General features: G+C 36.4%; 5 protein-coding genes across 11 annotated transcripts; 2 read left to right on the top strand and 3 right to left on the bottom strand.

The window, feature by feature from the left end:
- Positions 1-1,269: 1,269 nt before the first annotated feature.
- LOC133704246 (argininosuccinate synthase, chloroplastic-like) lies at positions 1,270-5,543 on the top strand. Its single transcript, XM_062129023.1, has 10 exons — positions 1,270-1,552; positions 1,646-1,704; positions 1,774-1,855; positions 2,517-2,658; positions 3,139-3,187; positions 3,340-3,522; positions 3,831-3,905; positions 3,986-4,171; positions 4,521-4,609; positions 4,734-5,543. Exons 1-10 carry the CDS (start codon positions 1,486-1,488, stop codon positions 5,284-5,286), a joined length of 1,485 nt encoding a protein of 494 aa, XP_061985007.1. The 5' UTR covers positions 1,270-1,485; the 3' UTR covers positions 5,287-5,543.
- A 112-nt stretch (positions 5,544-5,655) lies between these two features.
- LOC133704247 (agamous-like MADS-box protein AGL103) lies at positions 5,656-6,575 on the bottom strand. Its single transcript, XM_062129024.1, has one exon. It carries the CDS (start codon positions 6,428-6,430, stop codon positions 5,819-5,821), a length of 612 nt encoding a protein of 203 aa, XP_061985008.1. The 5' UTR covers positions 6,431-6,575; the 3' UTR covers positions 5,656-5,818.
- An 887-nt stretch (positions 6,576-7,462) lies between these two features.
- On the top strand, positions 7,463-9,018 carry LOC133704880 (iron-sulfur assembly protein IscA-like 1, mitochondrial). The gene is made up of 3 exons (XM_062129922.1): positions 7,463-7,777; positions 8,044-8,161; positions 8,655-9,018. Exons 1-3 carry the CDS (start codon positions 7,576-7,578, stop codon positions 8,758-8,760), a joined length of 426 nt encoding a protein of 141 aa, XP_061985906.1. The 5' UTR covers positions 7,463-7,575; the 3' UTR covers positions 8,761-9,018.
- A 514-nt stretch (positions 9,019-9,532) lies between these two features.
- On the bottom strand, positions 9,533-11,973 carry LOC133705059 (uncharacterized). 2 transcript variants are annotated; one of them, XM_062130155.1, is made up of 3 exons: positions 10,759-11,973; positions 10,531-10,620; positions 9,533-9,980 (listed from the first exon to the last, which is right to left on the bottom strand). In XM_062130155.1, the coding sequence occupies exons 1-3, from the start codon at positions 11,300-11,302 to the stop codon at positions 9,721-9,723; spliced, it is 894 nt and encodes a 297-aa protein (XP_061986139.1). In that variant the 5' UTR covers positions 11,303-11,973; the 3' UTR covers positions 9,533-9,720. The 2 variants fall into 2 exon arrangements, with proteins under 2 accessions (XP_061986139.1, XP_061986140.1); XM_062130156.1 differs by lacking the exon at positions 10,531-10,620 and having other exon boundaries at positions 10,759-11,966.
- Positions 11,974-13,680: 1,707 nt separating this feature from the next.
- Positions 13,681-24,733, bottom strand: LOC133704816 (uncharacterized). 6 transcript variants are annotated; one of them, XM_062129824.1, is made up of 17 exons: positions 24,458-24,733; positions 23,616-23,804; positions 23,211-23,519; positions 22,696-22,939; positions 21,701-21,975; positions 20,987-21,154; positions 20,037-20,807; positions 19,821-19,915; positions 18,911-18,973; positions 18,706-18,794; positions 18,538-18,600; positions 17,030-17,695; positions 16,371-16,442; positions 16,089-16,156; positions 15,898-15,955; positions 14,764-14,980; positions 13,681-14,499 (listed from the first exon to the last, which is right to left on the bottom strand). In XM_062129824.1, exons 2-17 carry the CDS (start codon positions 23,630-23,632, stop codon positions 13,853-13,855), a joined length of 3,822 nt encoding a protein of 1,273 aa, XP_061985808.1. In that variant the 5' UTR covers positions 23,633-23,804; positions 24,458-24,733; the 3' UTR covers positions 13,681-13,852. The 6 variants fall into 6 exon arrangements, with proteins under 6 accessions (XP_061985808.1, XP_061985809.1, XP_061985806.1 ...); XM_062129825.1 differs by having other exon boundaries at positions 23,616-23,721; XM_062129822.1 differs by having other exon boundaries at positions 23,211-23,804.

Raw genomic sequence — 24,733 nt, 5'->3', positions numbered from 1 at the left:
CGGAAAACACTTTCTGGTCAACGAAAACACTTTTCGGTCAACGGAAAACACTTTCCAGTCAAAGAAAAATTTGGTTTGATTTCTAGGAAAGTGTTTTCCCTTTTGGCTGTGTTTGTTTTCCGGAAAGTGGTTTCCGGGAAACCACTTTCCAAACTTTCTTGTGTTTGTTTGCTATTGGAAAAGTTGGTCAACGGAAAACACTTTCCAGTCAAAGAAAAATTTGGCTTGGTTTTCAGGAAAGTGTTTTCCTGAAAAATTTGGGCGGAAAACACTTTCCGGAAGTTGTGAAAAATTTAGAAATGTCATTATTTGCTAATTATATCAAATTTAATCCTCAAACTTTTGATTGTTATATATAATTTGTTTTGAATATTTATTTTTTAATTTCATCTCTTAAAATTTAATTTTTATATTAATTTTGGTCCTTATTTTTATAATTGCTATTTGCTTTTTTCTTATCATTTTTTTATTGAAATTTTTTATCTATCAAATTTGGTCCTCATTCTTTTGATTTTTACTTATTTTATTTGAAATAATTTATAAAATGTTTATTATTATTATTTTAATTTCTTCACCTTTCATTTTTTTTAATTTTTTAGATTTGATCTCTATTATTTTGATTATTATTTATTTTATTTGAGATAATTTATGAAATTATATTTTTTTTCAATTTCATTCTCATTCAACTTTTTAATTTGTAAGATTTGTTCCTCATTATTTTAATAAACTTGAAAAAATAAAACATTAATAAGTTATTTTCCAGCTCATTTTCCATAACATAACCAAACACTGGAAAATGTTTTCTAACTTATTTTCCATTACACTACCAAACATCGGAAAATACTTTCCCGAAATTCACTTTCCAGGAATTCACTTTCCCCGGAATTCACTTTCCAAAAGGAAACTACTTTCCTGCAAACAAACGGGGCCTAGTGCTGTTTGTTTTACAGTAATTGCTATTTGTTTCAGCGGTTGATATTTTTTTTTGGAATTAATTTTTTTATAATATTTTAAAATTATTTTAATGTATTGTTATTAAAGATAATATATTACCTTTTTTTAATAAAATAATATTGTTCTAGATATTGTTTTTTAAAAAATCTAAAATAACATTATAAAAAAAATTAACTAAAAGAATAGATCATTCAAGTTAATTGCCACGCCAAGATTAGTTAGGGATAATATTAAAAATAATAATAAAAAATATTATTTTAATATATTTTTAAATAAAAACATTTTTAAAAAATAATTTCTACAGCTTTACGAAACACCCCAAGCGTTGCCACCATCAACTCACAAGCGCATCAGTCAGCAACCGTGTGCAGCTTTTTCTTACACTATTTACCCTGCATTTTTAAAACCCTAAATTGAACAGAACAGAGGTTGTCTTCACAAACAGCACAAAACACCCAAAAAGTCGCAGAGCGAGATAGCCCACAAAGAGTTGTCATAAACTCCTCCAAAAAAGTACAGGGTCAGTAAGAGATGGCTCAGCTGAAGGCAATATCTCCATGTTCATCACTCAATCTATCTGTTCATGTCCCTAAGAGCGGTACACTCCCCACTTCTTTACACTTTTTGATGATTCTGCTACGCTGGAAGTGATTTTCTTGAAGCTTATAACAAGTTGAATATTGTTTGCCAGATTTAATGCTGTGTAATGACAATGTATCTTTTTCAAAGAAGTCAGCTTTGTTTCAAGAGGTATATCATTTCTTTAGAAGTATAGTGGTTAGTTGGTTTTTTTTTTTTTCATTTTTTCTTTACTTGCAGTTGGGCGCTAGAAACAGTGAGCTTCAGGGTGATGCAGTTGTGAGCAATAAAGGGAATGGTCTTCGAGTTCATTGCAACAAAGGTGAGTTTAATTGCTGCCTTTTTTGGTTTTGGGCTTTTTTGATGAGTTAAAAATATTAAATCGATTCAATTTGGAATGGGAATTCAATATAATTTATAATTTTTAAATCTTTTTATTGGGTTTTCTCTAAAATTGTTAGATTGTGCAAATGCTAAGTTTAACTAGAAAACGTAATTGTAATTTATTAATTCAATAGTGTTTTTTTAATTATTATTACTTAAGATAGAATGCAATCAATAGCTGTATCTTGACAAGTCAGTGCATACCTGGTGTTAGTTTTTCTGAGGTTCTGCTCTTACGCACATCCTTAAAGCAACCAAGTTAGCGGGGGTGTTAATGTGAATTGGCTAGTCTGGTGGGGTCAAAGTATGAACTTGTTGTGTTTAAGAGTTCGATATAAAGTCTGAATTTTCAATCTTCATAACTGTTTTATTATGTATGTACTAAGTTTTACTAGGTGCGTAGTTGTAATTTATTTATCGAGTAGTTTTTATTTAGCTGAAAATATTTATGAGATTGATGGGCTGAATCTTCAAAAGTGTATGTCTGGTTGTAATTTTTTGAGATTCTGTGGCTGTTGAAGTAACGAAGATAATGTGGATGTAAATAATGGGGTTTGTAACTTCTGCTTAGTGACACTGTAATTGATCATGATCTGCAGGGATTCAAGCAGTACTATCCCATGATAAAGCTACTGAGGTTTTTGAAGCTACAAAGACTAAAGGGCTAAGAGGAAAATTAAACAAGGTTGTTTTAGCCTATAGTGGTGGCTTAGACACCTCAGTTATTGTCCCATGGCTACGGTATACCTCTTGCTTTATCTTTGAGTTTTCTAACTAATCGATACTCATGGTTCATGAGCCTTGACCTGTTGTTTTGGTTTAATTATGACATTCTGGAATTTGGATGTAGGTTTTATACTTGCTCCATATGATAGTGTTTAGAATAGATACGAAGGAAACACTCATATGCACTTTTTATGCTTGTGTTATGATATTAAGATGTGTGCTTCTGAGATCATTATGTAGTCTAATCAGGGGTTGGTGAAGGGCTGTAAAGTTTTCTCAGCTCAACCAGATAGGTGTGAATTATGTTGCTAGGTGTTTTATATGTCATAGGGTGGGTGGCATAGCTCATCTTACTAGCAGAATTACTTTTCATTTATTTTGCTTCCTGTCTTTATGCATCACAGTTTCTCAGTGTTTTCGCCTGCCCATTTCTTTCAAAACAATTTTTTTTGTTGACACTACCTGTTATAATTTTTCTGCTATTTTTCCTTTCAGGGAGAATTACGGTTGTGAAGTCGTTTGCTTCACTGCTGATGTTGGTCAGGTTTGTAAATAGTAGAAAAATCTATTAAATTCATAGTATTTGATTTGCTTAAGAATAGAAACTTATTCCTCATTTGAGCCATCTTATCTGGTTTTATAAATTACAGTACCTGTCTTTATACATGTGCATGGCATCGATTTTTCAATTTGCAGGGAGTAGGAGAATTGGAAGGCCTGGAACAAAAGGCCAAGGCTAGTGGTGCTTGTCAGCTAGTGGTGAAGGACTTGCAGGAGGAATTTGTGAGAGACTTTATTTTTCCCTGCATGCGAGCAGGCGCCATCTATGAACGGAAATACTTGCTGGGAACATCAATGGCACGCCCTGTTATTGCAAAGGTTGGCTCCCCAGAGAGTTGTTGTCCTGTTGTAGTTTTTAGATTTTTTCCAGAATTAAGATAAACATCGAGCCATTAATAAAGAATGATGATAGTGTGTGTTTTGCTGTTTTCCTTGTGTTTTATCATCCTCTGACATCAAATTTGTGTTCCATAGAAGCACTTTCTATTATCTAAAACAAGTACAGATACTTGCAATTTTGTGGAGTGTTCTGTTTCTCTACTCTCTGTTTTCTGTTATCTAGAATATGCATTGCATCGGTGTTATATCATTAATAATCATACTTTAACCACATCATGCTGTGACAGGCCATGGTGGATGTTGCAAAAGAAGTTGGAGCCGATGCTGTTGCTCATGGATGCACAGGAAAAGGAAATGATCAGGCATGCCTCACAAATAGGATAACTTATCTAACCCGTGCGTTCCTTCTAATGTAACTTTTTTGGCTTTCTTGTCTGTTCAGGTTCGCTTTGAGCTCACCTTCTTTGCTCTGAATCCTGAGCTCAATGTTGTGGCTCCTTGGCGGGAATGGGATATCACAGGAAGAGAAGATGCCATTGAATATGCCAAGAAACACAACGTGCCTGTCCCAGTGACAAAGAAATCCATATACAGCAGAGACAGAAACTTATGGCACCTGAGCCATGAGGTTAGTCCCCCTCATCAACTGCTTCCAAGGAAAAATTGTAGTTGTTAAAGAATATTAATTTAGAATGTCTTGTGTTAAGCTTGTTGAAGGTAGAAAATCACTTGTTGGTTTTAATGTCACAGTTAGACTCCTTTGTGCTGTCAGCTCAAAATTTGTTTTCTTCCCCGCACTTCACTGTCTTTGTTTGCTACTTTCATGCTTAGCAAACACTTTGAAATCTTGTGATTTTGTGTGTGTGTGTGCGTGTAAACATACCCAATGTTTGTTTGAATACTATATACTTAAATTCTTTAATAGTCATTCGGTTGTTAATTTGTTCTCTAAATCTTATTTGCTTCTTTCTCTCAAGGGTGACATTCTGGAAGACCCTGCTAATGAGCCAAAGGAAGATATGTACATGATGTCTACTAGTCCAGAAGCTGCACCTGACAAACCTGAGTAAGTCCCTCGTTGAATTTTAGATTCAACTAATCTGAGATTATCATCAATTGAGTTCTAATCCCAAGTTCGCATTTTTTAACCCCAAATCTCTCTTTTTTTTAAATGTGTTTCATTCTTTTAGATATGTAGAGATTGGGATAGTGTCTGGCCTTCCTGTTTCTGTAAATGGGGTGAAGCTTTCCCCAGCTTCTCTACTTTCGAAACTCAATGAGATTGGTGGGAAACATGGTATTGGCCGTATTGACATGGTTGAGAACCGACTTGTTGGTATGAAAAGCCGTGGAGTATATGAAACTCCTGGAGGCACCATTCTCTTCACTGCTGTACGTGAGCTAGAGTCATTAACCCTGGATCGAGAAACGATGCAAGTTAAAGATTCACTTGCTCTAAAGTATGCTGAGCTAGTGTATGCAGGCAGGTGGTTTGACCCACTGCGGGAATCAATGGATGCATTTATGGAGAAGATCACAGAGAAGACAAACGGTTCAGTCAGACTTAAGTTGTACAAAGGATCTGTGTCAGTAGCTAGCCGGACAAGCCCCAATAGCCTGTATAGGGAGGACATATCCTCCTTTGAGAGTGGGCAAATATATGATCAGGCCGATGCAGCTGGATTTATTCGACTCTATGGTCTTCCAATGAGGGTTAGGGCAATGCTTGAGAAGGGCATCTGATGATTGTTCTTGTGATCTACCGTCCAATGATCGACTTTTTGGTTCATTCTCTTGTTTCAGGAAGACATTTAGGAAATCATAACGATTGATTAGTTTTCATTGCGATTTTCTTATATGTAAGTTTCTCTTAGACATGTTCTTCAGCTGATGTTTTGTCAAGCAGGGAACTTGAAAATTTCGGGGATCAGTGAGTATGGCTATGTAAAGGATGGTCGATTTAGGATGCAAATTCTAACCATTCACTTATAGTTGGTGAAGATGAATGAACAATCTCTCACAAGGAAACCAGCAATCTAGGCATTCATGTTTGCAAAGCTAATTATCTTATGACATCCAACTGAAAATTAATTTAGGCATACCAATCCATAATTAATAGGAGGAATCCTGTCTTCATTAAAACTAGGGTACACGGAGAACTAAAAAGGAAATCTAAAAAAAGAAAACCCTGCCTAAAAAAACTACAACATTGACTGGAGCCAGCATGAACGCTGGCAAGGTTTCTATGTTTCCCTCTAATTGCATCAAAATCTCATCACAAACGTAACTCCAAGTCCACTGGTATCAGAAAATCGTTGCTGCTGCTCCCTGAATTTTTACCCAAGAAACTGCTGATATCACTGTAGTTTGCTGTATAGGAACTAGTCTGGTGATTCAAGCCAACCACATCAAGAAAATTTCTTGTTATTAGACCAGCTTCTTGAGACCTTTCATCGTTAACATCACCCCCAGTTTTGCTCTTTATTTTATCGTACATAATTTTTCTTTTCTTTCCGGTCTGTTCCTTCCCAACTACTTGATCGACAACCTGCGATTGCCTCTCCAAGATTTTCAAAACATCCATCAGAGATTCCTCGGGCAAGTAATCAAACCTTGGGTCCCAAGTTTCGAAAACTCTCGGTGCCTTGTCGACAACCTTCTCCTTGCCTTCAACATTGTTTACTGTTCGATTGGCCTTGTATGCCTTGAGAACATCAACAACCCTCTCCTTTTCTTCTGGCCATGTTTCAGTAGTGCCATCAGGATCAACACAGATTAAGCAAACGGGAACGTCACACAATATAGCAAGCTCCGTTGTTTTCTTCTTTAGGGTTTTCTTCCTATCCTCGTAGGACTTCGTGGTCCTTTTGTTTTCGAGTGGTGTCATGGTGTGATCAGCTCTCGATGCCTTGCAGAGAAAACAAGGAGAAAGATCAGCTGCGTTGATTATAATGAACAAAGACCTAATAAAATTATGCGTTGGTGGATCGTATATAATGATGAGAATTGTTTTAATCCTTGCATGGGTCGGATGAGGAAATCCGACTGTAATTTGAAGCGTGAAAAAAATATAGAATTTTCTTTATTTATTTATTCAAAAAAAAAAAAGATCTTGAAGTTCCATATTAAGGGAATTCAAAATCGGCTGTCTTGTGGAGAAAGGATTTATTCCTCATATTTTGCATATTTTCTAGAAGAATATGAATTCGAAATCAATCCGAATCAGAAACTATAGAATAAGAAAAGAATTTTAAGAAATCTTAAAAAAAATAATTGAAATTCTAAAACTTGTTTAATCAAATTAGTTACATATCTCATCCTATAAAAAGAAAAGGATTGTCCACATGTCAATATAAATGAAGTCAAGATAAAAAAAAAAAAGAATTAATTTCTTCTTTGTTTTTAATTTCAATAGTTTCTAAAAAAATCAGTAATTGAATTTTAAATCTAAGGATTACATAATATATATGTGCAAAAAAAAGTTTTAAGATATCCCTTGTACACTCTTTAAATTAAATATTCACTAAATTATATATTTTTTTAATTCAACCTGTAAAACACTATCTTGAACTTAATTTATACATTAACTAAAACTAAGTTCTTTTTTTTTTTTTTTTTTTTTTTTTTAAAAAAAAAAAAAACTAAAACTAAGTTCTTGAATAATCTTAATGTCGCACTCCCAAATTAATCTTAAGAAAAATTATTAATTTTATATTTTCAAATTAATTTGGAGAAATTTATTAAAACGACCGATCTTAAATTGAATCCAAACACTTCTCGTAATTGTTTTTCTTCAAAACCTTACCTGGAATTAAATTTAAAATAGTAGCACGAAATACAAATACATGTATAAATAATTTATAATATGCAAAATAATTAGCTGGCTAGCTAGGTTCAAACACTGTTTATTACCCAAAAGAACTCTATATTCACAAAATTCAACAAAAAGGCAAAATCAAATTCTTATTCTTCCACTTCCAAAATATTCATATATTTTTTTTCCAACAGAGAGACGGAGAGAGTTTTGTAAAAATGGCAGCCACAAGCGCATCCAAACTTTTCGCAGCAGCAGCAGAGTCAGTGGGTTCCTCAGCCCGAAAACAAGTTCTAGACTTGACGGACACTGCCGCTACCAGAATCCGCCACCTCTTGCAGCAGCGCCAACGTCCTTTCCTCCGTCTCGGCGTTAAATCTCGCGGCTGCAATGGCTTGTCATACACTCTTAATTACGCAGGTTCAGCTATGAAATCCTCATTTTTCGCTTCATTGGTTCATTAATTTTGGAAAAAGATTGAGACTTTTGAGTTCCTGTTTGATGGGTTTGATAGGTTTATTGTAAAGTTTGAGACTTTTTTGGGTCTGGTTTGAAAACTTAGGTTTTTTGGGGTCTGAAAATGTGGGGCTGTGACTAATTTGGATTTTTAGAGATGGGGCTTTTTGGGTTAGAAGGAAAGTTTGTTGATTTTTTTTATTTTTTTGTGTTTTGATTGAAATGTGCAGATGAGAAAGGGAGGTTTGATGAATTAGTTGCAGATAAAGGTGTGAAGATATTGATTGATCCGAAGGCACTGATGCATGTTATAGGAACCAAGATGGATTTTGTTGATGACAAGCTCAGGTAAAAGTTCATTTTTTTAGGTTGAGTTTCTTTGCATATGAAGTAATGTTGGAGGGCATCTAGGTGAATATGGGCATGGTTCAGTTCCTATAAGAAATTTGTTGCCTGAATTAATAAAGTTTGGTGTCCAGCAATAGGGATAGTATGATCACTCCAAGCTGGAAGTTGAGATCTAAGCACTTTTTTCCCCCCATTATGCTGCAAATCAACTCCATTTGCAAAGGTAGAGGGCAGTTGAATTTAGTTGATGACATCAAATTTCCCTATGCTGATGTCCCATTATAGGATGTGGTTTATTCCTTGGATTGCGTTGTTGTTTTTGAACTGAGTAGTTTCAGATGTGGGTGTTGGGGTAAAAACCATGGCATCAACCCACCCGCCCTGCCTCAGCCCCAATTCCTTTTCCATGATTCTAAGGAATGCCACTTCAATCTTTTTGATTTGTAGTTTTTTCCGGTATTAAATTGATATCTGTTGTTGGTAACTTGTGCAGATCTGAATTTGTCTTTATCAATCCCAACTCCCAAGGGCAGTGTGGTTGTGGAGAGTCCTTTATGACATCAAGTAGTTCCGAAACTGCTAAACGTGGTGGGAGTTAAGCATGTGCAAGAACAAATAATAGCATCGGTTGTACCGGTGATGACAATACCAAAGCAATCATATTTTATGTGGTCAAAATCGCTTTTATCATTTTAGATGGATACTGGATAGTTTGTAGTGTATACGATGACAGATATCTCCTGTATGTCTGAACGAACATTATAGATTTTAATTGTATTAGCCAGGAGCTTTGTATCTATAGCAATTCAAAAATTCTTTGGTTGAAATAAGAGAACTGATGTATTGTATTCTTCCTAGTGCTGCTTCAATATCTTGAGTTGATTGTTTTGCTTGTATGCTGTACATTTCATTGCTGCGAAACATGCTTGGTGCATTTTGATTTTAATGTCGTATAATCCTACACCTAAAATTTCTGCAAGGTACTCAGACCTTTTGTGTTTGGGTGCAAGCATGCTGAGTAGCCTATATCTGTTCTGTGAATGGAGCAAGGAATACAGGTTGGTTGAACCAGTGCCATATGCGTGAGTCTGAGAAAAAATCACACTGTTGATGGGAGGCATCATGGTCAGGAAATTCTGAAGAGAGGAAATGACCATGTATAAACAATTATCGAAAAGAATTGTTCAAAGCTTTTGATGGCCCTTGTACTTGGCTCATGGAAGATTTTTTACTAGCTTATTATATAGCAGTTGTTCATCTCAGTCATTTAGTGACTATTTGTTGTTTTTTAGAGATTGTATTTTAAGTTGTTTTTTTGTTTGAAAATATATTAAAATAATATATATTTTTTATTTTTAAAAACATTAATAATGAAAATGAAAATCGCCATTTTTACCAATAGCAAATCGAAAATGTCTATACATCGTAGTTCAAGGTTCCTATTCATGTCCATGGATCACATTTTGACATCCAAACACCATCATTCGGCTAAGTTTTTTTAATTAACTAAAAGCACATGGGCTACCTGATAATAGCCCGCAGCACATTAATGAAGCATGCTAACCACTTCTGTTTTTTGGCCTATCAGCTCGAGAGCGTCCAGAAGAAGTTGATGGGACTGCAGAACTTGAGTTCACTTCATCTATGCTAGTAGTAGATAAACGGTGCTTTGACCATTCTTCCAAGGCCTTGTATTGGACGGAGTTCATTGAAATATAAGGCCGTCTTTCTCTTATGAATAGCTCAGCCTTTTTCCAATCTTCCACCACTCCTAGAGCCACCAACAGTGCGCACATTACAGCGACACTTCTACCATGACCTACAGGAAGTGTCAAGCCATTACCAGTGCAACACAGGAAGATCAAGTTGAGGATGCTTCGAGCAAAAGGATTGGGCGATAACAGTACACTTAGGGTAATAAGAGCAGCATAATACCTAGTAACATTCACTTGACTGAAAAACGAAAACCTAGATGAACATAATGGTTTGATATATATATATATATATATATATATATATATAAAAGATGAGCAGAATGGCAAAACATCAATATCTAGTTGATCCCAAATTGTGAAGAACACACAGTACGCTGATGCCATAATGCATCCAGGAATTCCTGGCTACTACAAATCATTGCTCAATGTCAAAAAAAGATGAATTTTTCATTTATTTTCTTCACTCTTGATAACAAGAAGGAATGTCTCACATACTACATAATACATGCATATAATCATACAACCAAAGCCTAGCAAAAAGATCCTCTTCAGAGAACCACACAGCTAGCCTTGGCTTGGAACTAAACCAAGCGATCAGCAAATTACACAGATAAAGGTCACCCCCTGCAGCCCTGAATCTAACCTTGTAATTACCTGAATTCTGACACTTAACTGCTGATCGCCTATACCAAGATAAAACCAATTGCAAGTACAAAATTACTATGACATGAAAGAACTGTCTACCTGTACAAAATGCATAGCAAAAAAGGAATTTCAGCACAGAAAAGTCAAACAAGTACAATCTTCACAGCACGAAATTCTCAACACCAAATGCAGCAAAATTGTCGAATAAGAAAAGGTATTTACAATCCAAAATCATACCATAAGCACAGTGAATGAAAACAGGCACATTCTGAGCTCTTTTCCTGCTAGCCCACTCGACAGCAGATTCAATCTCTCCAGGCTGAGGTGCCCTTGTATCCCAAGTTGGAAGACACAAATAAGAACGCCCTTTGAACTCCTCTTTTCTAGGAAACTCACAAGTACAATCTATAATAGCAGGATTACCAGGTGGCAATTTATCAACGGAATAAGGCCACCCACCAATATAAACACCCTCACAAATCTCATTATAAGGCTCCTCCCCACTAGTAAACCTGCGTAGAAATGAAAAGATTCTAACAAAATATAGGTATGGACTAAAAATTATAAGAGACCAAATAGGAAAAGTCCCATCTTGTTTTTTGCGTAAAAGCGTAGGGATATTGATTGATGGATGAGAAGCCAGTGATACAAGTAAGGATACTAACGAGGCATACAAGAATGGTAATGATAATAAAGTGAAATCAAGATTTTGGAGAGATACAAAGATGAGGAACAGCGCTGTTGCTTGTAACCCCATCAAGATTGATAAGCCTACATCCATCTTTTGGAACAGAACAGAACAAAACAAGAAACTGAAATCAAGAATTGTGTGGCATCCAATGGATAGTTTGATGCTTTTGTACCTTGAAATATACAGGGAAGGATCTTGAGAGAGAAGATGATAAAAAGAAAGATGATATTCCAAGCAAGGATCTAATACTAAAATTCATAGGTACTCAAATGTGATATTCACACACACACACAAGGGCTTCTATAATTTATTGAAAAAGAAACCAATTAAAGAAAATAAAAACAGAATTTCTTTATGTTCTTGGAGTGACAAGGGGAATAATTCCCTTGTCCCCATTAGAGAATATCTTTGTACTGATCGCGTATTAATAAATAGAAAAACTAGGTCCAAGCACTTGAATTTCATTCAATTAGACCCACTCATCCTCGTGCTACTTGTACCATCAACCTTCTTGATATGATCACCAACACTGCAGATACCATTACATGGTTGTTGCTTTTTCTGCCATTGTTCCCTGGCCTCAAAGAACCTTTGCATAGCTAGCTTCCACAAATTTTGTTGTCACCTTATGTATCTTGTGTGCGTCTTCTTTGTCACATATCGTTCCCCTTCCATCACCGGATTCGGATGTATGGAACAATAACTCATCTTAATTGAGCCTGCACTTATGCAGCTTCACGTACTTCATTACATTAGGGATCCTCTTTTCCTTGCTCAACATTTTATAGCTGAATTAGGGTGTGATGGAGGATAAAAACATTGGTTAGGACAACAAACACCGTTAAACACCACAAGTTTTGTCCTCAGCCATCAAATCAAAAACCTAAGATAACGTATGGGCAAAGTTGATTTATGGTTTTGCTCGATATATATAAAAATTTAAAGGCTACAACCTTGCATGTTTTTCATGGCTTTGTTTGGTCAATTAGCCTACAAACCACCAACCTTTTGACAGACATGTGAAAGTTCTGCTAGTGGCAGCCTAACTGGGCCCGAACTCCACAAAAACGGTCCATAATGGAAAGGAACAATGAAAAATTTCGGTCCAACTTTAGCCTAAATGATAATCGCTAATATTGTTTAGTATATTTATTAGTTTTTATTTATTATAGATATGATAAAGTTATTTTAAATTTAATTAGGAATTAATTCCTTATATTTTAAGCATGGTTTTCAATTTGTTTTTGTGAGTTTGATTGGTTCCATTATATCTTTATATTTTAGATTATCCTCAAGCTCATCCTTCCTTTAAATAGATATTTTCATATTAATTAACAAACATATCTCACTTGAAAAACTCAAACTTTATCAAGCTTTAATGATGAGGAAAAGTTGATCTAATAGTTATGACAATTTAAAAATGTATTATACACGAGTCACAATAATCAATGCCCACTCCCGCCCATGTTCCGCAGAGTCGGGCTTTTCAGACGGGTATCCTCCGGCCTTCCTCTCTGATTCCATGGTCTCTCACTCACCTCTTCCTGCTTCAAACTCTCGTATAAAAAACACTGCTTCATGGATTTCAACGAAAAGTAATCTTAAGAGGCTGAAAGAGCTGAAACAAAAGCAGAGCTGCCCTGTCTCCTGTGCTGTAGTGATAAATAGTAATGGAGAAAGGAGAGAAAAGATGGTTGGTGGACACGTCAAAGTGGAACCCATCTCCCAATGACTTCTCTTTAGCTCTCTATGTTCTTCCTCGTGAAAGGGGCTTGCTTTATCACCAGGTTTTGTTTCAAGAAACTCTCTTTGTATTTTGAAGAAGATTGTGATGTCTTTCTTTCTTTCTTTCTTGTTTTGGTCTCTTGGAGTTATTGTCTCTTTGTTTTTGAGTTTTTATGGAAGAAGAAAGGCTACAGAGCTTCAAAGGAGTAATCTTTTGCTTTTCTCAGTGGTCAAAAGGGTGAATTCTCTTATAAATGCTGAACCTGGGAGGAACACAAGTGGGTTTTGATTACAGATGTAGAATGGTGGGTTGGTGATCTTTTTGGTTATGAGAAAATTTAAAGGAAGAAGGGAACATTTTAAGTTGCAAATACCAAGAAAGATGTAGAATTTGCACCCGCAATCATATAGCAGCTCATGATACGCCACCGAAATGGAGTAATGGCCAATGGATTAGGCTCTCCTCTGTATCTTATACAGAACAAATCCTACGACTCTTGGCATCTCAATGGAAACACTTGGAATTTTTCTGCAGTTGGCATCTCCAGCAACTGGGAACCATCCTGCATCCCAGTTGCAGTTTCATTTAAAAGACTGGTGGTGGATACTTGCATCACCTCCCCAATATACCACTAACAAAGATGCAAAATGGCCAAGTTTTTTGCAAAGCAAATGGTACGGCCTGCGCTAATGGTGGATCTATATATAAGAAATGTTTCTGTAGAATAATTGCACTAACTGTCTTGAACAGAAACAAAATTTCTTCCCCTTTTTTTTCCCCCCTTCAAACTGATTCACTCAAGAATACATAAAGAATGACCATAATTACAAGTGAGAGCTGCCTGTGACATAAATTATATTAGCAGGTTGGTCCCGGGCAAGAGCACTGTCATTTAAATTTACACTAACTCTATTTTATAGAATCATTGAAAGGTCGTCCATAGGAATTTGAAGGGGCAAGTCATCAAGTAGAATTTCACCCGCAAAGTCGTTTTCTGGCAACCCATCAAACAAACTATTCAGATCCTGAGTGTCACTGAAATCATTGCCCTCGTGTAGTTCTATAGAGTCTAAATCTTGGAACTCAGCAATGTTTGTCGCTCCTCTGCTTTTTTTCAATGAATCTACAGGATTTGAACCCTTGGATGTTGCCCCAGCTTCTCTTTTCTTATGGCTACCTGTTTCTTTGAACTTGTTGATAATTCCATCTCCAGAAGCTGATAGCTGAGCAATCTTCTGCTTGGGTTTTGATTTTGTTTTACGGTCACCCTTGATATTGCTCTGAGAAGCACGACCAGCTCTGGTGACAGAATTTCTAGCTAATACATCCTTGTCCCTTTCTCTCTCGCTTCTCTTTCCCTTGGCTCCACCCAGCTGAGTATTACCAAGAGATGATGTGGTTTTGAACAATGCATTACCACCAACATCGTCAAGCAGTAGTTCCTTCTTCCTCCCTCTGTTCAATAATGGTCCAGTTCTGGCAAAATCATGGTCTAATGATACACCCCTGCCAAATTTATCGTTGTGAAGATCATGCCTATCAGCTCTACCAGTGAAAGAGCCTGCAAAAAAAACAGAAGGAAAAGGAGGGGGGAAAAAAGGGTAAATTAGTGCACGAAGGTGCAAGTTACTATAATGAATTCAAGATCCGACACCTTTTGAACAGGATTCCACATCATTTCAAAGCAGAAAACACCATTCACTGATCCAAGGTATGTGCGAAAACTCGCAAAACACTTTCCTTTCAATGAATAGCAAAAAAGGCCAAACATAATAGAATTACTAAAACTTACAATCCTAATAACACATTTTGAGAGATGGCATACCTGAAGCCCCAGGATCCTGAATACAGCTTGTGGACTCCACAACAATTGCACGAGGTGCAGCGAAAATGACATCTCGAAGGGGGGGCTCACAAAAACAACTCTTGCCTGTATCTTCAAATTTTCTACATTTAGCAAGAGTCCTCCTTGTAAAAGCCAAGGCAACTTGTTTCGAAACCTTTGGAACCCCAAATTTTGAAGCATTATTTCCTTTGGTGGCCTGTCAATGTTAGTCAAGGGGATGTCAAATGGACCGCCCTTAATAGTGAGTTAAGAATCACAATTATTCGGGCAACAAGAATAATAATAACAATATGGGGTAGAAAATCAGAATGCAATGCATGCATGGAACCAGCAACAAGATTAGTGACCTATGGATTGCCAATCAAACCACTGAAGATGGGGATTAGCTTCTATCGAAAAGGAACAAACAACAAATACTTAATAAAAACCAGAAAAAAACAAAAGGAAAGGTAGTTGACTAAAAAGAAAAGGACTACCATAGGTAGTAAATACAGATGTCAATTTCATCTAACCGTTGGGCATCCGGGGTCAACCTATCTAGTTGGGTCAAATTTTAATATGGTTTTGACCATATCAAACCGAAGGTGGGTAAAATCTGAATCAGTTTGGACAGGCTGGATGCGAAGGAAAATGAGGGGTTCACCAGACCCATTATCCGACCCATCACCAAACCCTACCCCATCCTGTTTTTTAACCTATTTTTTTATTTTGTGGAATTGTAATTTTATTTTTTAATACAATATTATCTTATAGTTCATGAAAGATTTTTATGGGTTTGTCCATAAACTTGAAGTTTAAACTCTATATTTTATGGATTTATAATGCATAGATGGAGATATAGTTTGTTTTTTAAGCTTAGATTTTAATTTTAAAAAAATAAAAAAGATTGGAGAAGAAGGTGAATGATGGATTTAGATATTCCAATCGAGAATGGGTATAAATCCAACTCCAACTTAACTCACTGCCATCCCTAGCAGTAGTCTCATATATTATATAATTTTCCAATCACAAACTCGAACTTGTGAATTCTTCTGTATTAAGGATTTCCAATTACAAACTCAAACTCGTGAATTCTGCCCTATAAGGAATAAACAAGGGAGATAAACAACATACCAACTGCTTTCTGTGAGCCAATTCAACAAGCCTATCCATTGCAACCTGCTCAAGGGGCCTGCAAATTAACAGCATACTATTCATATTCAATAAAATGCAATGAAATGAATCCAGCAGTTGATGTGCATCATGGGAAGTCGAAAGCCTAATGGCAGAATGGCAGAAGAGATCCAAAATAATGAGTGTCTTACCATTCTTGCAACTCCCTTCCCTCCTCAACAGCTCTAGTTAAATTGTCCAAGTGTTCCTTTTTACCAACCTATACAAGTGACAAAAAAATGTACATGATAAAAATTAAATTATTACAGCATATGAAAAATATAAAAAGATGATAATGAAGGGAAAATCAGTGGAAAATGCAATTGCTTTTATATGAAAGAAATTTTTTCAAAAATATTAAGTACAAAAATTGACAAACTAAAACTTTTGGGGATTTAATGCTTTCACAAAGCAAAAAAATTAGGAAACTTAACCTGTTGAAGTTTCTTCTGGAGCTCAATAATATCTTCATTAATCACTTCATCCTCTCCATCTGCTAGATCAGGCTGCAAGAAAGCACCCAGGGATTTTGGTACCGTAGGAAAAAAAAAAAAAATGTTCAGAGAAAAAATCCATGCATGTACCTTTGCAAATATGCATACAGATATACACATTACACAGAGAGAGATTTCGTCATCTTTTTATTTTTAATGAAAAGGTCTGGTATAGACTTGAACCTAAAACAAGCTCAGTAATGTTTGTGTGCATGTTGTGCGTGCATACATATACACTTAAGGGGAAATAAAGGGTATTTAGCAAATAGATATAGAATGTATTTGGCAAAGACCTGTTAAACCACAGAGCAGATGGCTGATATGAATATGAACATGATGTATTAACAAGCAAGCTGTTTCCTTTCTGTTTGTCATGGTGCATTTGGCTAGAGTACGGATGCATTGGTCTCAGATGGGGGAGCATCATATGCAACGACCTCTAAAATGATATTACTTTTAACATTGATTTTCTGGATGTACAAGTATCAGGACATGTTTTTTTCCTTTTCATTCTTTATGGTGTTTTGTATATCCAAGATACCAAGCATCTGGACCTTTTAAATACGTTAATGCTTGTGAAAGAAGAAAAGAGAAAGTACCACTGTTTCTGGATATAATCCAACACTCTGCAGCTCCATCAAGAGTTTGTCCTCCAGGCCTAGTTGCCCATATTGGCAATCATATGCAGACATGCTGATGGCATTTGAATGTATGGTTGATTTCTCATCATTATTCTCAAAACTCCCAGGGAACATTCCGGTTTTTGAGTGCATAAATCCATTACCTCCTTGCACCAAATGATCAATATAGGAATTATTGTGAAAACCACTGATCCTATTAACAGTACTATTTCCATTACAAGAAAAACCATCAACGGAAGATTGCTTCTGATGTTGAAAACCCAACATAGATTCATAATTAAAATCAATGCCATTTGTGCTCCCGGGCTCAAAATCCACTGAGAGACAATCATCACCTGGAGAACTATCTCCAGTACATTGAAAAGAAATATTTCTCCCTCCACTGTTTTCTGCAAATTCTTCTGACCCATCTTCTACAATCAGAGCAGACAACACTCTCTGGTACAGTGGAGTAACTTTGTTTCTTGTTCTTGAGCCTCCACATACAGCACTATTGTCCTGTTTTGGATCTACCAAATCTGAAGTCCTCGCCAACTTTTTTGGTGGATCCTGGTCCTGCAAGTTTCTCTCACTTTCTTCATGAATAAGTTGGGATGGAATGTCTTCTTCAAGCACAAAATCACCCTGTAGAAACATGGCAGATTTAGTGCATGTGTGGGGATGTGGCCGCATTCCCAAAATTTTAGAATTTCTTTTTCATAAAATTAATTTCTTTTTTTATGTTTTTGGATCATTTTAATGTGTTGATATCAAAGATGAATTTTTAAATAAAAAAACATTATTTAGATGCATTTTCGAGTGAAAAACACTTTAAAAAACAACCGCTACCAAAAACACTCTTAGTACCAGATGAGTAACAGTAAACCACAGAAAGGATCAACACTGTATAATTCTTTGTATTTTTTCCCCTTCATCATTCTTTTGCATATTCTGAAAATTAATGCACACATACATTTTAACATCCCAAATAAATAAATTGCTAATAATTCACGGACAATGACTGGCATAATTGAACAGTAAAAGAGTGCATCATAAATTGTAAAGCAAATGAACGAGTTCTTGAAAACAATGGGACTTGCACATGAAAAAAAGTCAGTGTTAGCTTCATGCTGTCAAACACAAGGATTTTTATTAAAAATATCAAGCAGTTGGAATGGAGGATATTAAACAGATTTATTAAGTAAAGAACCCAGTTGTATTTTGCACCAGATTTAGTCTCTCCAAAGGAGTTGAAAATTAGTTGACATGGTTGCTTGCAGTGAAGCACCTCGGGAATTTCAAAAAACTAAAATATACTATAATCTCTGGTGATGTACTGTCCTTGTTGTGCAAATGCCAGTCAAGGATGGATTTTAACAGCTATTTAAAATATTAGGTGTTTCAATTGCCATGCGCATTCGAGAAAAAAAAGCAAGGTCAAAAGTGGAAGTAAGCAGACAAAAACATGCTTGAAACACTTAAATTACCGAATTATTGCTGCAGTCAAACATCTCATATAATCTCTTGTGGAGATCCTCCACAGACTTCAACTGATCCCAAAAATAGATGAAGACAAAAGAAAAATGAAGGTAAGTTTTTCTGAATGATAATTATAACTCAAAGCAGAGCTAAGAGAATTTTCCAGTAGCAACTACCTGTTGCTTCAAGTAGGATGAATCCCCAGAGCAGATGGGAGCAAAAACTGGCTCCATTTTCTTCCAAAAAGAACCAGAACAGGAAAGATCTGCAAAAGAAAAGGTCAAAAAAGAATATGCACTTATAAACTGGCAGGGGGGGGGGGGTCAAAAAAGAATATGCACTTATAAACTGGCAGGGGGGGGGGGGGGGTCACGTGCATACAGCTGGCATTGCAAGCAAAATTTGCAGCAGCTAAGAGTTCTTCGCGATCGTCATCCGATTCACCTAAAAACAAAAAAATGAGAATATGAAAATACCAGTGATTTTAGCCAGAAATTCTGTATATGATTGCAAAGAAATGTAGCAAGAGGCAGTGAACTAAAACCTAGAGAAAGTAAGGCTGCTTCTTCACTAAGCTTACAATAGACTTTTGACTATTTTGAACAACTTAAAATATACTCTAGCACTTGATTTGACAAACAACAAAAAACTAAATCAAGGGCTAGAGAATTTGCAAGTTCTCTTCCCTCTCTCTAAATCAACCAGATCATTCTGTTGTGTAGGATTTAAATGATAAAGGCTCACTCAAAACAGATGAACAAGGAATGTGGCAAACCCAAAGCCTCAAAAGCCTATCACGTAACAAACACATGCTTAGATGGAAAACCATTGTATTTGCATTTCTCCCATTTTTGCTTTAAGCACCAGGTATTCCTCTTGATTCTCGATTCTCTTAGTTTGTTTTGCCTTAAGAATGGTTGTTAGAACCTAGTTGTCATAATATTTTCCTTAGATATTTCACTAGATCATAATGGGTGCTTCAAGTATCATAACAGAACAGAGCATTAGTGCACAGAAATGTGAATATGCTTTCCCACCAAAGTCTTCTGCAAAACATACAATGTTAACCATTGCCATCAAAGTGATCTGAATGGTACAAGCAGATGTTGCCTACCCATACTACAAGATGAGAATTGAAGGGTCAACAAACAAGAACGAAGGAGTCGAAAAGAAAATTAATTTTTACCTGAACTACCATAAAGCTAAACACATGCAAACAAAGTCATTTTTTGTTTATTATCTAGTTGTTGCAGCTACTCTAAGAAACTTCAAGAGTGTTTTGAGAGTGTACCTGAGAAATCTGGGGAACCAATTATTGGTATTTGCCCAAGTCGAGTGAAGGCCTTGCGATCTGATATTTTTTTAAGAGGAGGACGACCTGTCTTGCTGAACTAGTAAACAGATTCAAATGTATCAATGCTTTAACTTAGTTAAATAAAAATAATAAATAACAATTAGTACAAAGGCATGAAAGTGTCATTTCAGGAAAAAGAAAGCCATTCACCACCTTCCGCTCTTGTCTGAAATGGGCCTCGTATGTCTTAGTGGTTTGGTCGAGGCTGGATTCTCCAACTTCTCCCTCATTGGTGAAATGTTTGTCCTAGAAGATGGACCCCGACCAGTCCTTCCTTGTCTTCGCACACCATCACCAGTGTCTTCCCTACCAAGTGTTTTATTCTTCTTTGTAACCAATACAGAAGGAACAGCATTCTGATTCAGCGATCTCTCCTCTACCCCACCACTACCTGTTCTCTTGTCCTTGGGCTTACCCTCACGATTTTCACCAGATTCTTCACTTTCAGATAATCTTGATGGAGATGAAACATTTTCATGTTTCACTCTGACTTGTGTGGTTCCATTAAGCACATCCTTGGCAAGAGGAGGCCCATCAATCCCAGAAGTCACTCGAGTGGCAAAATCAGAAACATGTCCTCTTTCTGATGACATCTGCCCTTCATCATGATTAGAGACGGGAGACACTACATTCACCCTTCTGGTACGAGATATTTTTTGTGGTCTCTGACCAACCCATTTAGCCATTGGAGGAGATGATGACCCTGTAGGCATGGGACGCTTGCGATTATTAGGCCCCCCAACTGAATTGACCTTGGTTATGGCTGGTGGTTGTTCCCAACCATCAAAACCCCCAGGTGAGAGGGGAGTATTAGTAGATGTACTTGCTGCCATTAATGAGCTTGTTCGAGGTGTCCTGGAAGCCTTTCCTTTTGTCACTGGACTTGGACTCACTGTGTGCTTATTGTCCTCTGTGATATTTACCCTGAATACAGATACATCAAACACAAAAAGTGAACACTGAGATTTTATACTCCAACACTGAACAAATTAAACAGATTTGCATCACCATTACATCATAGCCTAGTATAAGCAAGTTCTTATGCACCAAACAGCAGCATGGTAGAGCTTAAAAAGTGAATAGATCAGTCAATCAATACATACTTATTGTTTGCTTTCACTACAAGTCGCTCCTTATTCATGCCAGCAGCATAATCCCTTGTCAAAGAAACTTTTTCTGATTCCTTGGGAATGGCACGGGTATTTGAATTAGCAGATGATGAAATTCCATCTACCTTGTTCATGCCACTACTCCCATTAAAAGATCCTGACCTGCAAGTGGACTTTCAAGATCACACCAAATAATTGTTGATACATACAAACAAAACAGCAAGAGTAGCCCCTCATGATTTCACAAAGAGTAAATAGAATCATTACAGTGCAAGGAATAATACAGTCAAAGAAGAATTAGCTTTAGATCATGCAAGTCCCAAGCTCTCACCATGTTTCCAATTCCTTTGGAAAAGAACATAAACTTCATTGTAAGTGGGGGATGAGAGAATGATCCCACTATGTACACAATATGGCCATTGAGGATATCCATAAAACATAATTACACCTTCAGTCTTTTAGCTTGCATGGCTACAATTTTCAGTTTTCAGCTTAAGTGACTCGGTTCTATCTTAAAAGAGTATCTCACTATCATCTTGGACAATGTCATTTACCTAGGAATATGGAAAGGCCATTATTGGAAATTAATCACAAAACATGGAAGTCATATTGATAGTACCATGTGGAACTAACTTATTGGAATAGTTAAGTTGGGAAGATAAAGCATTCTAGTCTACTAAAAATGGCATGTTGTTAATGAGAAATTACCTGAAGCCTTGGGCATCATAAGACTGCAGACTCTGTTCATTATTAAACTTATGATGCATCACTCGTTTAACTTCCCCGTCACTGTCTATTGTTCTGGTAAAAACAGTGCCAACAGAACGTTTCTTTTTCATCTTTTTGTCCCACCCTTCCCCTCCAGCAGGTAGCCTACGGACCTTTTCTTCAGTAAGATTAGAAACTTCACCATCCCTGTGTATATCTCTGTCTTTTCCTGTCACCAAAGGCTGCCTCGGAACTGTATTGCTTCGGCCATCAGCCTAGAGATTTCAGAGAGGAATGAGGAAAACAGATATACTGAGTTTATACAGTTGAAAAGGTAATGGCGGTACCTTTGCTAAACAACAAGCATTTACATAAGAAAAAAAACAATAGCAGTCAAGGAAGCATCGTCGAACTTTTATGTCTCAATAAAAATTCAATACACCCATTGAATCTTGTAGAAACGTATGGAAAGTTGAAGCAAACATTAAATCTAGCTACCAAGTTAATCTTGAGAGGAAATGGGGACCTCCATAACAATTCAGCAATCTACTTATCATGAATTTTCAACTAGGGGCAAATGTATATTTTTGAAGGCCACACAATGCATGTACAGCAGAAATAGAATTTCCATGACAGTAGAAGCTTCATGAGAAAAAAGGTCAAATAACTATAGTCCAAACTTGATTCAGAACAAGACTGTTGTTTGGTTTTAAAAAACCCCCAGTAAATGAATATGTGACTGCCTCAATTTTCTTGTATGCCAATAACACAGCACCTTATAGATTTGAAAGAACTCAAGGAATAGAGTACATAGGAATATATCTTATGCATGAATAGACACATGCACACTCCTTATAAACATATTGATAAAAGCACTTTTGCATTATATACAGAATAAAGTAACAGTCACGAGAAAGTAACTACAACGTGAAAGATGCAATGAGTTTTGGAAAAAACTTAAAGAGTGAATCTAAAGGAGGTATTTGTGTACAAACCCGTGATTCTGCTACAGAAGAGCGAACACGCTTATTCAAAACAATAGTCTTAGTCCTGTCCTCTAATCTTTGAGTCCCAAGGTCTGAAGGGTTTCGATGAATCTGCGTTCCCATCTTCAAAAAATTTGAACCACCAGATCTTTCATTCATTAGAATCTCACTTCGTTGTTGATTCTTTGAATTTAAATCTTCTGGGAATTTTTGAAGTCTTAGCAAGTATTCATTCCACATTTTTGCTCTATTCCTGAAAAAAAATTGTTTCATCTTCAACAAAGAAAAATGCTTGAATAACAAGTCATTACATCCTATATTCAATAAAAGAAAGGACAGGAAAAAACTTTCTTCCAAAATATCCAGAGCTAGCAAAAAATCAGAAAAGATTAACCTTCCATCACATGGAAACAACTTTACATACATGACAGATATTCCACTGGAATTTTTTTTCAAAGAAAAGTTTATAGAAGACTAACGATGAGAAATTCATCCACCAACAGTTATAGTGACAGTTAATTTACCTAGACTTCCGATAGTCATCTAATACACCTGCTCTGATCCGCTTCAGTTCCTCTACATCTACTGCAGGGGGTGGCTTTGAATGAGCAGCTCCAAAAGAATTATCTTCTGTAGCACTCCCAAGAGATATCCCAAAAGCCCTCTTTAACTCGCCTGTTCGAGTATTTTTTGGGTCCCCCATAGTAACCGGATCCAACGACAGATGTTGAGTAAGTGGGCCCATGCTCCTTGCTGGTGAAGCAGAAGCCCTGGGTGTACTTGCCCCAGAACTGAACATTCTGCTCTCACTGCTCTCCCGGAAGCTTCCAGACCTATCAAAACTGGCATTAGGATAACTCCCCCTCTGCCCATTAGAATAGCTACCTGTAAAACCTAATTCCTCTGGACTAGCAGAACTCAACTCGTACCTCACATTTCCAGCCATCTTCTCAAACCCCAACAAACCAACACGTATCTATAAAGTACCTCTTCCTCAACTTTATGTCTTGCCAAGTCCAGCAACTATCTCTAAAGCTGGTATTCAACGACAACAAGCATTCAAGGACATCTCAACAAATTCATAAATAACCACCAAAATTATGACCCAGCTGTCATACCTACAATACCCATGAACTTCGACCATTAGTCAAAGCCCTCGTCAAAACTTTCTTCACTCAATAGCACAGTAAACTTTATTTTCAAAGAAAACACAAAAAAAAGCCGCCAGTGGCTTATTTTGTAATCACAAAAAAAATTACAAAAAAAAGGACCCAGTTTCAACTAAAACAAAAGCTAAACATGCTCAGTGTAGCAAAATTCTTCACTATTTTTCCACTAATACACTACACCCCAATAAGAAAAAGGAACTAACTTTCAAAATTTTAAACTTAACAGTAAAGTCAATGCCACAAAAACACAGTATCCTACTGTAATTAAGTGCACTATTAGCTCAAAAATCAATGACACCATAATTAAGTCTCCAATCACCATCTAAACACAAAAAAAAACAACGTAATTCTATCAAATTAAAACCAAATTCAAGATTTCAACTAATAATATCAAATTAATGAAAGTCACATTCATTCAATCACTAATAAGTAAGAAACAAACTATTCCAATCACAAAAACCCTAATTCGAGCAAAACAAGATTAGGGTTCTTGAAAAAAAAGACAGGTTAAAAAACACAAAATCCAAACGCGAATTATGCAATAACCACGAGAATTGAACAGAACGGAGGTAATAAAGAAGCGAAACCGAATCGAAACGTACCGCCATTGAAGGATAATTAGATTACGTGAGAGATCGAAGATGGTAGGGAGATAAGGAAAAGGAGGGATTTTTTTCAGAGAGAGAAATTGTGAGGGTCCCGCAGAAAAAGTATAGGGATTGGCGTGGTTAATTTGGGGATTATATATAAAGGAAAACAGTTCCGCTTGAATCAGGACCGTTAATCAGGTGGGTTTTTTATCGGTGGGGTCCTGCTAGTGTGTAGGGGGGGAGATAAAGGGAAGGGAAAGAGTTTTGGTGTCCATGATGGAAAGAGGA

This window comes from Populus nigra, chromosome 10 (assembly GCF_951802175.1).
Source record: "Populus nigra chromosome 10, ddPopNigr1.1, whole genome shotgun sequence".
Classification (NCBI taxonomy): domain Eukaryota; kingdom Viridiplantae; phylum Streptophyta; class Magnoliopsida; order Malpighiales; family Salicaceae; genus Populus; species Populus nigra.
This window is presented reverse-complemented; position numbering and strand designations above follow the sequence as displayed.